Genomic DNA, 15,297 nt, shown 5'->3' on the forward strand with positions numbered 1-15,297 from the left:
GTGTAAGCTCAAAAGCTTGTCTCTCTCACAAACGGAAGTTGGTCTAATAAAAGGTACCACCTCACCCACCGTGTCTCTCTATTCCTGTGGTATCAGCCAGTACATACTCACGTATAAAACCCTTTCAAACATGGAAGCAGTAGGAGCTACTTACTACAAAGCACCCATCTAAAGGCAAGGTTATTGCCATTGATAAATCAGTACAGGGAACTCTTCCCTGAATGCTTTCAGACAGCAGCTAGCTTACCAGTGGATACTGAATATAGGTCTTTCATCAAACTGCATTGGGGAGAAGCTATTTCAGCAAAATAAAGCAGATCACTAAGCAGGAATAATTTTTTACATATTTTTATTAGCACAGTAACAAATGCAGACTTAAGTAGCCCACAACATACAACCAATCCACTGAGTGACTCCTATTCCACGCCTTACAGTTAAACAGCTTAAGGTATTTCACTACAGGTTGCCATAAATCCTGATTAAAACATTTATTTCTTTTCACAAAGGTAGATTGGCATATAAAATAATACATTAACTACTTCTCATTTTTATATGAGGTCATATATCCACTCCTCTGTATTACACATCATGAGATGAGTCTTTTAAAAGGATTTGTTAAATACCAATGCACCCTCCCAAGAGAAAAAATCCCAACATCTTTTACAAAAACAAAAAACTCAGTGTGTAGAGTCTTCAAAGGACTTTTACATAAATGTCAACATATGTACCTGTACAAAATTAAGCGGTTTTATCTTTTACATATCGCAAGCAACTGAACCAAAAAAAAAAGTCTATGTTTACATTCTTGGTACTATATGTGAGCTAATATTGCTGAACTAATGACAGTCTTAAAATATGCTATTCCCAATTCTAGCTGTCTACTGTAGCAAGATACCTTAAGTTACAACAACAAAATCTTAGGAAATAAAAGACTGAATAAAATCTGTTATAGAAATACCCTACTCTTTACCAGCACTCTCCCTCCCCCCACTTCAAAATCAATAAGCAGCTCTTTCCATCACAGACAAATAATGCAAGTGTTTGACAAAAATCCATTTTATGTAGCATATCTTTTGGTCCACTGTCTGGCCATTCTGTCATGCTCTGCTCTGTTAGTCATATACTGAGTGGCAATACTCCCAACCAGGGGATCAGCTGAAAAGAAAGAAAAAAGTTCCCGCTCATTTTAATGAAGAGAACTGGGAAAAATGTAAAAGAAAGAAGTTGAGAATTGATCTGATGGGTTTCTCCAAGAGCTTCATCCTATGCTCATTGAAGTCAATGCCAAAGCTCTTCTTTTGACTTTAATGGTGCAAGATCAGGGCATAAGTTATTAAAATGCCAGATGATCTATGTCAATAGAGAGGTTATCTGTAAGGGTATGAGAGACTTACCAGGGTTGCAATCTGTAAGAAGTGAGCAGATGGAGAGGAGAACTTTAGAAATAGTTAGTGCTGGACTCCAGTTGTCTTTTAAAATGTCAAGGCAGATCACTCCTTGGCTGTTAATATTACAGTGATAGATTCTGGTCCGAAAAGTAACCTAGAAAAACCACAATTATGAGACTGTTTGTTAACCTGTCAAACTGCACAGTCATAAGTTTGACTTAAACAGAATCTGGATAGGAAACCCAATATTTCATTCAGATTAAAAGTAACTGCAGCTCTGCAAGGGCAAGATGTAAAATTAAGTTCACACTTTTATACATTTATACTAAAGCTGAATTAGAGTGCCAGTTAATCTTTCCTATCAGATTAATCAGAATAATCAATAATAAAACGGGGTTTTTTAAGATTGCTGGTGTGCTGCTGCCCTCTGGCGTCAACTGGTTGTATTACAAACAGCTTTAAATCATCTTTTAAAACCACAAGCGGATTACTATTGTGAGAATCTTTCTTCCATTTTCTATATTATTTTATGCAACAAGAGGAAGAATGGTTATATTTCTTTTGTAGAAGAAAAATGTGAAACAATAGTTCAATTCACTTGTAGCTTAAATTTAAGAGAAGATGTACTATTTACTTTAAATGACAATTGTAAGTAATGAATCATACTTTACATCTACACAAGCTGTACAGATAAAACTGAATTGTTTGTGTATCATAAGTACCACAAGATTAACTTGGATGGTCAGTTTCTTTCCATGCTGAATTTCCCACAAAAATCACTCACTGTTAATGGAACATTTCTTTGTTGTTGTTTTATTTTTGTTGCACAATTCTCTCTTCATTTCTAATGCAAATCGTATTTCAGTTACAGGATAAGACTAGATTTTTTTTCTCCACCTTTAACATAAATGGAGTGTGTAGAAAGGTGCCACATAGAAAATTGAAGTCTGCCATTTATCAAGGAGTCCACAGAGCCCCACAGCACATCCAGGCCAATATCTGAAGCAGATTCCCATTGAATCCCCAGCGTCAGAAGGAGGCAGGCCTCCACTTCTGGAATGACTGCTGCAGCCAGGGGCTTTTGCAGCTCGCTTAGAATTCTACGGCTTCGGAACAACTCAGAACAGGTAAAATAATGAAACAAAAGTAGTAGAAAAACCTTCCTGCGCTTCTCAAATCTTGACCCAGAGGGACCAATTCTAGGGTCAGGTCAGGATAGTTGTCGCCATCCCTTTCAAAACCAGCTTCAATACTGAGGGCACTAATTATTATTATCATGGTGAGCACTGTCATAGCGGCGTGAGAGAAATGGACACCTGTCCATTAAGCATGGCCAGGCAATGCCCAAATTCATTTCAAATACGCCACCAGACGATAGCTTCTGGTTTTGACTAATATGTCAAAGCTGTACTGTATTTGAGAGTAGTCAAGAGGTGAAGAATGCTTTTCAAAACCTCCGTTCTTCAGAATTCCCAAATCTCATGATTTTATACTAAGCCTTGTCATATGTGAGGTTTTGCTTCTGGAGATAAGCAATTGTGAGAATTTTAACGTTCATGTAAAATAACTAAAAAGGTTCCTATCCCTTAAAGTATCAGAGAAAAGCTTGAAAAATGTGATCTAAGTGTACCCTAAAAACCAGAAGGGAAATAAAGGAACCCCACATTTTTAATTTAAACAAATCATGATTTTTAAACCAATCTTGTGATGTAGGGAGCCCAACTTATGATTTTTGAATGTCTGGCAATACTGCTTCCTCTACCCCAGAGCAGGAATGGACTAGCAACCACAACTCTTCTCTATTCACTCCACTTAAATCCATAGAATTTCTGCAGTCACCACAATTTCCATTTTAAAGATGAGGAAATGAAAGTACAGTATTCAAGCGACCTGCCCAAGGCCACACAGCAAATCAATACTGTTTCAAGGAGTCTAGCTGCAGATTCAAGAACAAGAATGCAGGAATTCATGTTGTAGAAGCTATGGCCAAACAAAGCTTTCAAACTTGGGTGCCTAAAGTCAGTATGAGAACCAACTTAAAATTTTTTTTCTTGTTCTTATAGAATAGCAAATATGGCTCATGCTTTAATACAAGATACCAAGATTTCTCTCACATTAGGTTCTTAAATCCATGCAGAGCAGCCAGATTTTCAAAGGGGCAGCACAACTGTAGCTTCCATTGACTTCAGAGAGCTCAGCACTTCTGAAAATTCAATCCACTTTTATTTAGATTCTAAAGTATGCACTTCGGAGCCTAATTTTAGGCACCCAGGCTTGAAAAACCATGGCCTACATCTTCACATTAAGAAGAAACATTTAAAAACGTCCCGACTGTGTTTTGGAGAATAACAGCCCCAATCCTGTAACCCTCACTCACATGTGTGTTCCCACTGAAATCAATGGAACTACTTGCATGAATTATAATTGTTCACATGAGTAAAAAAGTTGTAGGATCATGCCCTAAATCCTCAGAATTTGCCAGCTGTCCACACCCATGAATGTTACTGCCTGTTTATTGGTAATAAAGATAGTCGTGACTTGCACATTCAGTAGGTGTGTGGCATAAGAATAGTGCACCAGTGTTTTTTCTGGGATTAGACTGGCCCACATGTTAAACTCGTCTGTCTTCCCTCATAGCTGTTCTGCTGCGTTCCTGGATCCTTCTAGCATTCAGCAATGCAAAAACACTGTTCATGCCCCTCCCTCTCTCTCAGTCTCTGAGTGCAGAGCACTGGCAGGGGTGTGGCATGCATAACTATGAAACGAATGCCTCTAGTTTGCTGGGGACTGCATCTTTAAGTTTCCAAGAACTCGCCTGATATGCAGAGTGCTTGTGGCTCTTTTTGTTCTCAGAAGTACAGTAGCCGGTGACACTGGAGACACTCCCATAATATGGAGACATTACACTTCATTTTTTATAAATTACTTTGAGTTTCAATTAAACAAAAGTACATGCTTTTGCACATTACGTATGGAAACAACAAAATAATCTCCAGGAGAGAGCACCGTGTGGGAGTGTCTCCAGGAGAGCAACAAGCAACAGCAACTGAGAACAAAAACAGCTGCTGATCTCTGTACATCAGAGAACCTTAAAGGTAAGATATGCAGAAACCAAAAAGACATTTGTTTCTTTGCTTCATATACCCCAATGAGCAGTTCTTTACGTGTCTCAAGCCAAGCAGATGGGTGACCTCACTTAGCGATATAGCAGTAGAAAAAACAGGTAGCTCCATTCAGGACAGAGGTGGGTGAGGAAGAATGAAAGTCTATGGCACTTACAGTTCCCAGGCAAGGCTTTTGCTACTGGCTAATAAGCAGCCTCCAATTCCCCCCACTGCTGGTTTAATATTTCACTATTTTGACCTTCCGCTCGGATTTTCCAAAATGACTACCTCACCAGCTTTCAGAAGTCAATTTGTTAAAATGCACCATAAAACCATTCAAAAAGGAAGCGTAAGTATTTCCAGGTTGATGAACTAAAGACCAAATTAATGGAGAGTTCAAGAATTCCAATTTGCAAATGCATACTGGCTCTGAGCACAGTAAATGAAAATTGGGTAACTTGAGAAAACAACCTCTTTAGATGGGTTTTCAGTCCAGTAGGTTGCTAGCTGGTATTAAAGCATAAGCCATATTGGGTAATGTAGAAAAAAAATTACCACCGCTGGTATAGACTGGCCAAAATTTACGGATGCTTATCAAAGCGACAAGAGATTTGAGGCAATGTAGGAAAGAACATAAGTGGTTTCCATTTAAGTGGAAATTCAGACCTATAATGTTTTGAATGTACATATAGACCAGCTGTTTACCATTTACAATTTTTGCTGCTGATACAAAAGCCCTTAGTGTGGAGAATATAAAAAGTAAAATCTGAAAAAAAAATGTACAAATAGGTTTAAAGTAAAAATTGGTTACAAATGCTGGAGTGATAGCAATAGTGAAAAATCTACACAATATTAACAAAACCAAATCAGTTCAGGAAAACACTGAGATATTAAGACAATAGAGAGAGATATTTGAAGCCAAGAGAACACTACGACATACAGAAGAGCAGAAAATATAATGAAACTGAAGCCCCCTCTGGAAAGGTCCCACCTGAAAGAGCTCCCTCTGGGTCACTGCACTGATGCAAAAACACAGCTGTAGCATTAGAAAAAAAGATACAAAGAAGCTGGTCCTGTGACTCACAAAGATAAGTGGTAGGACAGGGTAATATATATAACCAGCAAAGTGAGATTGGGGAAGAAAGTGGTTAGAGGTTATGATGCAAATGATCAAAGCACAGATCGGGTCAACCCAAGCTACTATTTTCACCTCAACATAAATAAAAATGCAACCTTACTGTAATGCTACTCTTGTGAACCAGAGAAAATGTGTGGTGTAATATTGCAGAAGAATAGCAGCAGCAGCCCTGAGGATGAAGCACAGTTCTAGGAGCCAAAAGCCGTTCAATTCTAATCTTGGCTCTGTCATTTGCTGGGTGATCCCAGGCAAGTCACTGATTCAGGAAGGCATTTAAGCTTGTACCTGCTAACCAGAGCCTGTATCTCTCTCTCTATTTAATTTCTTTCACCTGCAAAGTGGGGATAATAGTTCTCTCTCACAGGAACAGTGGGAGGATTAAGACAGAACTAAATGTCATGTGCTGCATAAATACAAATTATTTACCTTATACATATTAAGACTAAACATAGAAAAGTTCTTTGGCCATTGTCATAGGCTTCTTGGTAAGTTTCTTGCACTGAGTGGCTTACTTCAAGTCAGAACTTTTAAAAACTTTCATTTTTAAAAATTTCATGGCTGCAGCCTCATATCCATTAACGCGACTTGCTCTCTACCCATTTTCACATAGACAAGCTAAAGCATCAATGAAATGGCAACCAAACTTTTGGCACGATTGGATATAGGACTCATTTATTACTTGTTAGGATCTCAAGTCTCACTTGGTGTCTATCACAAGTGGACAGTTGTGGCAGCATACTTCTGCCTAAGGTGAAGCAATCTGAAAGAAACATTGCTGAACATATCCATGTCAGCTGACGTACTCTTGGGATTCTCTGTATCACCCTCACCTCCAACATGGGACAAGAAAATACTAACGTAATGAAACCTGGGACCACCATTAGGCAACCCTGTTAAGCAATTTCTGGTCTTAAGAGACTGTCCTAAAGTATCCCCAAACATATTGGCCTAAATGTGTGAACCACAAAGCAACATTTACTTACATTAGTACTGGATTTGTGATAGAACCTAACAACACAGAATAGAACTTACATCCAGAATCCAGAAAAGCACTACTAAAAAACTGCTATTATACACTTAAATCAACTATCGGTAAGCCCCTAAAAGGACTATGGAACTTAAAAACCACACTTCTGCCTAAAAGATTTTAACCTACGGTTGTTACAAAACACAACTAAGTTTACTGTAACTGAAAAATTAGAGAAACAAATATTTGTGTCTATTTTTTCCAGTTTGTTTTGTGTAATCCATAGCACTTTTTGTATATTCAGTTTCATAGTTTCCCCTGTGTAGTCAGTCAGCTTCCCACGTTTGCACAATAATAGGGAAAGGGAAAATAAAATCTAAAAAAATATCAAGAGGAGATTGAAAAATAAATCCCACCAAAATCGGCTGGAGAATTCCAGGTGTGGTTCTTGAAACCAGCTTTAACTCATTTTCTTAAATTAACTTGATTTCAAATTGACTGTGTCCCATGAACATTGAGTATGCTGCAAACATCCAACAGATCATTGGGTAGCAAAGTGTTAGACCAGGGGTGGGCAAACCTTTTGGCCTGAGGGCCACATCTATATATAGAAATTGTATGGCGGGCCATACAGAGGGGTGGGGGGAAAGGTGGGGCTGCACGGGGCCAGGAGCAGCTCCAGTCAGGGCGCTGCTGGGCCCACATGGTGGGGGGAAGGGATGGGACTGGGAGGGAGAGCGGCCGCCACAGTGCTGCAACCACCGGTTGTGCTGGAGGGCTGGATTAAAAGCTCGGATGGGCCGTATGCAGTCTGCAGGCCGTAGTTTGCCCACCCCTGTGTTAGACTGTCTCTTTTACCTTTGGAGGCTTGAAGGGATATTCTGGTGTAAATGTGATGTCAAGGAAGAAAACTCCACCCTCATATACGGAGCCTGGAGGTCCTAAAATAGTTGATCTCCATTCATAGATGTTGTCGCCTTTGGGGCCAGCACTGTGAAATAAAAATAGACATACATTTAGGAGATAATTTACAAAAAACAATTGTAATAAATATGATTCCATAGATTTCAAAAAAATTGGTTAATCCCAATGATGTGGTATTTAATACACAATGTAGAGGTAAGGACTGTACTAAAAAGTAGACTGCTTGCTTTCAAGTTTCATTACAATTTTATACCTGGACAGCTGTACTATTGCTGAAGACAAAGTGGGGTACACTGTCTGGCTACGGTCTGGAGAGAGCGGGGAAACGGTTTTGTGTTTTAAATCCCTTTCTGCTGATCAGGATGTTTGGAAGAAGTACCACCCTCCCCATTTGTCCTTACAAACACAAACAAAACACACACCACTTCAAGTAGCACCAGTTCAATGCAACAAGAAACATCAGTAGTTAAGTACTACACCGCTTCAAAGAGAAAAATTCTATGTTTTAGAAAGGACTGCTTCATCCTAGCCCTAATGCAGCTTTATTACAGGGATCCCATGAGTTACATCTCACAGACCATATTAAAATTGGAAACCTGCTTACTGATACTTCATTAAACAAATTAGAGAGTGAAAAAAAGATTATCCTCATTGTGTATTGATTTTTTTTTTAGTTTAATGTGATCAACAGGAGGTATTTTTTATATTTCCTACATTATTACTGAACAGAAGTTCATTTGCTTTAATTGAGTGGATCAAAACTATATCATGGTACTCTACAATGTCAAACTTATTCCTGCTTGGCCACGGTATATTTTGTGCACAATGGTTTCTAAAATGAAGCAACTATATGGGTTATTCCTGATGTTGCAGCCCATTTTACAAAGCTGTTTTTTGCATATTCACATAAAAGCAGTGTCAAATCTAGGAGCATGATTCCTCAAGTCATCTCCCTCTCACTCTAGACTACTGGAGCCTCATGGAAAATACACTACATCTTGAAACTAACTGGGAACTAAAGCTGGTGCAGAATGTAAATGCTCACTGAGAGGACAGTCTTGTTGAGAATATACACTAGTATTCTATAGTGTGCAATGAGTTCGTGAGAGTTTACAAGTCAAGCTCAAAGTACTGATTTTAATCTATAAAGCCCTAAATAGTTTCAGACCCAATTATCTAAGAATCACCTTTCTCTCAGTGTTACTGTAGCAGTTGTTATCAGCTGAGATATCCAAACAGGAGCTCCCTTTAATGGGAGAGAGCTGCTGGCAGGGCATTCTCCATGAAAGCACCTTGACTTGACTCACTTCTCCCCTTGCTCTGCAAAAACTTGGATTGAACATTCCAGGCACAGTGCAAAAACCATCTTTTTTTCCTAGCACTGATGTGGATGGAAGGGTAAATTAAAGGTCTTTTATTCATTATTATAATTATGGGGCATTAATATTAGAGGTGGAAGACATCTAATGCATTCGGTATGGATGTGATAATGTGAAGGAATCCAGAGTAATTGATGGATGCTTATTAGTTGCATTATAAATAGAAATAAATAAATACAAATAATTTTAGATCACATCTCAGAAAGCTCCCAACACCCAAGTACAGACTGCTTTCTGCTCTTTATTTTGCTGGTGAACATGTTCCTGAATGTACTGGTAAGCCAAAGGAGGAGAAGGAAGTTTGTATCAAATACCTCTAAAATCTCATCTTTAATACAATAAACCCATCCAAATCCAATAAATGCCCATGATACTTTGTCGATTAATTTTAATAGCTAGACCTGTACTAGAAGTAGGTTTCTTTGCATATCTCCTCAAATCCTCCCCAATGTGTAAAGTTTTGAAAACTAGCACAAAAATTACACACCGTACACTGGTAAAGATTTCTCTCATCCAAACCCAAAGCTTCACACAGCTCATGAAATGAGGCTTGGAACAAAAACACTAATGTAAAGTAAAATCCATTCCATTCTCTGTACCCTAAAGACTCATGATATCCCTCTCCTCCCTAATTATTTGTCTTTGTCCTATACAGGTCCATTTATCTGGATGCTTAGCTCTACAGCTACTGGATGTGTAATGGGCTGTGACATTACTGTATTTCTACAAAGAAGCCCTGCCTAGTGACAGGCACCATCTTAACTGTGCAAAGTTATTGAAAAAGACACTCTTGGGTGCCCTTAGCCACTACTCCAAGAAATTACCTCTTGGAGTGGTATTCAAACACTATCATTACTCCAAGTTGCACCAGCCAACCCCTTAAAATGGAACTACTGCATGGAACAGGTCCTTGCAATTTGTTAATATCAATTTACTGCTGGAATTTACAAAGTAAGAACTGTCAACTGGGAGTACTTCAATGTGGGAGGATGGGGGACGTAATATGCGATCAGCATACTAAATACAACCCTCTGAGCCAATGAGAAATATTTCAGTATTTTATTTTGCAAATCATTTCCAGTTGAAACCCAAAGGACTGTCAATAAAAAAAACAATGACTTAAAAATATTATTCTTAATAGTCTTGGAAATCTCTTATACCCTATTAGACTTCCAATTAGAGTTATTAATGCATGTAAGGTGCCTTCCTTTCCACAGATGAAGCAATGTATTACTAGAGGTTCGGATTAAATATATATCACATCTTTGTAAAACATCAGAAGACGTTTCCCCAATATTTTATTTAAAAATGATACATGTAGCCTACCTTCAAGCCTTTAGTTTCAATTAACCGTGTGAAATAGCTGGAGGATTTCAATTTTTGAATAGCATAACTGATTTCTTATAAAGAAAAGACTGAAAGAGGAAGATGTAAGTCAGTTATAGAACGCTACATTACTTGGGTTTAAATTAGGATTAGGTACTATCAAGTGGCTCAATACCCAAGTGTTATTAGAAAAGTGATGGTACTTGAATGTATTTTAAGTGCAGTGGCATTAACTTCCGTGAAGATATAAAAAGAAGCCAAAAGGTGAGGAATTACATTCTTTGCTTAAAAGTCCTTTGCAGTTATCTGTTTCAAAATAACACATCACTACGTAGCTATATGGTGCATAAATACAACTGATACCTCCAATGATCTGTGTCACCACTGTACTCAAGTTAAATGACTATAACAGACGGATGCAAAATTTAGCAGCTGTCAAACACTTGGCCATTCTGAAGACAATTTAAAAACATATAAATTGATTCCAATATAAATAGTTACAACATACTGTATTAAATCCAAAAGCCAACGATTGTCTACCTCCAAAACATTTTTGGGGGGGAACGGGCGGGAAATGAGTTTGTGGCGGTTGCAGGTGTATTTAAAGACTGAACCCTAAATCCACAAAAGGATCTAGGTGCCTAATTGCCACTTACAACCAACATTTAGGCATCAGTGAGATCCTCAAAACCCCTGCTTGGCTGACGCCTAATCCTGGAGGCATCTAAAATGTTGTGGTTAAATTTTCACTGTTAAAATCCCCAAGGTGCCTAAATTTCTGCCAATGGTCACTGCTCTTATTCTAAGAGATGTTCAATTTAAGGGTGTCACTTAAAATGCCACAGACAGCCGTAGGTCAACTTGACAGGATGGTGAGAGAAAAGACAATTAGCCACAATTCATTTCAGTAGCCCATGGAAAACTGACCAATATTTCAATTAGGACCATGAAGAAAAAACCATTAATTCACACTCAAATCCATATTCATGGCATCTGTTCTAGAGCCCTATTTTTTAATTGAATTTTTTAATTTAAAGCCCTATTTAATAAAGCAAACTGGCCAAGCTGTTTTGGAGTTACAAGCCTCTGGAAAACAAAGACGAGAACAAAAATGCTTTGGAGACTAACCATTCCAGAGATCCAGATCAAACCTACAAAACAAGCAAACGACACATTGGAAAAATTTGGGAATTCCCAGACAAAACAACCTCAGTCATCTCTGCTCTAATGTTGCTAAATTACAAACTGTGATGGCAAGTTTTAATTGAACACCAAACAAGATACACACGGGCAATAATTTTGAAATGAAGATATTTTTCAAGTTATTACATAAAATAAAATGCACTGGACTTAAAAAGTACATGGTTTCTATGGCAGAATTCTTTGTTTTATTTTAGTAAAACCCAAAAATGCATCATGGTTTACCATTTTGTTTGATGCAACTTACAGAATTGCCTCTAATATGGTGATACTACTTTTCTATTTCGTATAATATTCAAACCATACAGACTAATGTTTCTCTTCTCTACCCTAATATCTATCTTTTTATTTTGTTTTACACTTTAAAACAAGTAAGTTGTTTGGTTACCAATGTATTACAAAGCTATCTATTGTAAACAACTAAATAAAAAATGGAGTTCTGATGGTGGTCACTAGTAACAGGTTTCAGTGTTCTTAATCTACTGTGTTAAAAATATAAACAAACTTTTTCTTTAAGAAAGATCCAAGGGAAAAATACTTTGTAAACAGAGCATTAAGGCCGAGCATTTAATATGAAAGTGTAATGCAATATTCAACTAAGTTTCCAACTTTGACCTTAACTCTGCCCCCTCATCCATTGCACTATATCTTCCATTATATGATGTTATAATGCTGCCCCATTCTGGAAGCCCACATCAATATAGTGGATGGGATACATGGGGGGGTCTCTATCCTATATCATGAAGATGAACTTAGCTTAGGGGAGGGGTTATGTAGGACACAAGAAGTCCCTGACCCATTAATGGAGGATGAGGGTATGGGTCGCTATAAGAAACAGGTGTAGGTACTGGAGGAAAGCTGGGATGCAGATACAACATCACAGTTGGAAGTTTAACAGAAAACAAAAACATGCAGAGTCAGGAAATTCTGTATTAAATCAGTTTTCTGCTCTGAGGAGTTTTTTTATTAAGGTGTATCACATTTCAAAAGTACTCCAAATACAGAAACATCAACGTATACTAAAATACCCAAAGCTTTCTTTCGCCATGATATCTTGTTTTTAAAAAATGTACATAAGTGCACAACCATAGTTTTAGAAATAATATTCCCTCCCACACACAGTTTACCTGCTAGAAATTTATTCCACGCCCCACTGTACAAAGAGCTTATTTCTGAGTTACCAACAGAGCTGCTCTTCAGGGCAGGGCAGGGCAACTCTATTTTTGCAGACTCTATAGCATAAACAAGTAATAAATACTTCTAAGAATTGTGTAAACTGAAGACTAAGGGCTGCAGATAGTTTCATCCCTGCCACTCTTCCTCCCATCTTAATTCATGCAGAACAGAGAAGAAAAGATGCCTCCAACCCTAGTTTTCTACAAGATTTGAGTATGCATGTTTTGTATCTCCTAAATTCCACAAGCTAGTTTTCTTTTACAACAGTCTCAAGAAGCACTGAAACATCACAAGGTATTGAGAAATTAATCTGACCAGCCACGACAGAAGAAGCTAAGATGATGCCTTGGGTCATGCTCATTTAATTACTGTTTTCAGTGAAGTAGCTTCAACATCAGAGTTTTTCCTCTGTCTCATTTTTAGGTCAAGGAAAGAAACTGGACCAAAAGAAAACTAAACCAAAACAAAACAAAAAATACCACCACCACCACCACCACCACCAAAACACCTTCTGGGCAGCTCTGACAGCCTAACAGATAGTGCACTGAACTATCATGTGACTAAGTAAGTCAGAGCAATATTTTTGCCCACTTTAATTAGGGACAGCTCCCAGCTGCTCCCCAGTGTCAAGTTCAACTAAAATGATGGATTGACCAGGGGTGAAATGCCTAGGAGCTGCATGAGGGGTGAGGAATAGAGACCAGGGACAAGGTGGAGGGCTGGCTGTTTTTTTTTTTTTTTTTTTTTGTTTTAAAAGGAAACAGAGGAGGAAGTAGTGGAGATAATACAGTAAAAATAAAATAGACTACTATTATGGTGATACCACCACCTGTAAAATGGGGATAACAAGACCTAATTATTTAATTCCCTTTGTAAAAAACTTGAGGATAAGAATGAAAAAACATTAAGTAGTAGTATTATTATTATAGTAATAACCTGATCTATTTCTTGAAGTCGTTGGTATTTTCTGTATGTCACAACTATTTTCTAGGGTAAATGCCTTACAAATCTTACTATATTCCTAACAGGAGAGAGAGAGCTCTCACAACATTTCGGCTTTAGAATTTGGAAAAGAAAGACTCTCCTTAAATATCTTATTAATTTATTAAAAAGGCATTTTTGAAGAAAATGCAAGAAAATGTATATGCTTAAAACTGGAAGGTAAACTTTGTAACAAATGAACCTCGGAAGAAGTTGAAGCAAGAACTAAGTACAATATTTACTATCCAACATAGAATTATATAATCTTATGTGTTAGAGTGAAAATATTTTGGGGTTTTCTTAGTGAAAAATCAAGTGGGGTTTCCACATATGACCAGAACACAAAGATATTTTGCAAATGGTTCAGTGTAGCTGAGTGAAAACCACTGAGACACAATCCAGCTAAATGCTCAGTCCTGCAAACACTATCAATCAGGTGAAGTACTTGCTACTTTACCTTATCATGGTAGAAAGTACTGCACTCAACGGTAAGTGTTTGCAGGACTGGGACTATAATTTGTATGTTTTACTTGCAGCAGTGTACAATTCTGAGGTTGCTACTAAACTATTTGAAATCTTTTGTGGGAAAGCCAACTCAGACACTTTTGCTGCAAAGTTCAATTTTTAAACCTTACTTCAAAGCTTAAAAATAAAAGCTTGATTACTGGAAGGGTCAGAAGGAGGCTTACATTTTTTCTCCAGGGTGTGCTGAAGCTCTGTGTAGTTTAGCAATAATTACTTCAATTTAGAAGCAAGTCCTAATAAAAAGGTTCAGAAGAAATTAATACATTTAACATTGGTTCCAAAATTGAAAATAAATTCAAATTACTCCACTCCCTGAGGGCTTCTCCTTCAGAGGTTCCCTCTGCCACTGAACACTGGAAGCTTATCTTTACCATGTGTAGGAACAGCCCCTAAGCTTCCAATCTCATTACAGAGCGGTTGAACTGTTTTATAAAAGACCACAGTTACAGCATACGCCTCTATTTAAATATGCAAGGACATGAAATGCCAAACTTTGAAATGTTAGTGGAATTATTCTCATCCTGTGCAAATCTTTTTCACTTTTTCCTGTAAAGTTACATTTCAATACAAAGACCAAAGTGATCTGACTTTACCCCTCTCATTAAATGATAACCTGCACAAGAAACAAAAAGATCATTGGGATGAGTGAGAGTATGAATTGCCTAACAATTTGTAAAGGTTTATTTAAATGACAGAAAGATGTGATGGTAAAAGGCTAAAGCTATGTTCTGCAAACCTAATCTTATGCTATTTTTACCATCAGTTTCATTCCTGCCATTTGTCACCTGGACTATTAGCTACCAACATGAGGAAAGAAAATCCTCCAGACACTTGTTTCCAAATTTAGTACTTATTGTATAGCTGTACAGAACTTGCAATTAATTTGTAAAGTGAAAGAGTCTCACAGGTATAGCTTTTCTGTATTTTGGATACTTTCTCAGGGCAAGTCTACACTGGCACCGATGCAGCTGCACCGCTGTAGCGCATCTGGTGAAGTCGCTGTATGCTGATGGGACAGCGCTCTCCCGTTGGCATAATTACTCCACCTCCACTAGAGGTGGAAGCTATGTTGACAGGAGAGCGTCTTCCACTGACACAGTTTAGGAAAATGCTTAGGTCGCTGTAACTTGCATCGCTCGGGGGGGGGGGGGGGGGGGGTGTCTTCTTCACACCCTTGAGTGACATAAGT

At 37.9% G+C, this 15,297-nt stretch overlaps 1 protein-coding gene across 5 annotated transcripts in view; it reads right to left on the bottom strand.

The window, feature by feature from the left end:
• Positions 1-332: 332 nt before the first annotated feature.
• UBE2E1 (ubiquitin conjugating enzyme E2 E1) overlaps positions 333-15,297 on the bottom strand; it is a 51,758-nt gene continuing 36,793 nt past the window's right edge. For all 5 annotated transcript variants that reach the window (XM_067561929.1, XM_067561928.1, XM_067561926.1 and 2 more), the window contains 3 exons: positions 7,456-7,588; positions 1,395-1,542; positions 333-1,155 (listed from right to left, as the gene is read on the bottom strand). In XM_067561929.1, coding sequence (XP_067418030.1) covers positions 1,058-1,155; positions 1,395-1,542; positions 7,456-7,588 — 379 coding nt within the window. In that variant the 3' untranslated portion in view covers positions 333-1,057. The remainder of the gene's footprint in view (positions 1,156-1,394; positions 1,543-7,455; positions 7,589-15,297) is intronic.

Source organism: Emydura macquarii, unplaced genomic scaffold (genome assembly GCF_026122565.2).
Source record: "Emydura macquarii macquarii isolate MOO-44397 ecotype Brisbane River unplaced genomic scaffold, CSIRO-AGI_Emac_v2 contig_2422, whole genome shotgun sequence".
In the NCBI taxonomy this organism is placed as follows: domain Eukaryota; kingdom Metazoa; phylum Chordata; order Testudines; family Chelidae; genus Emydura; species Emydura macquarii.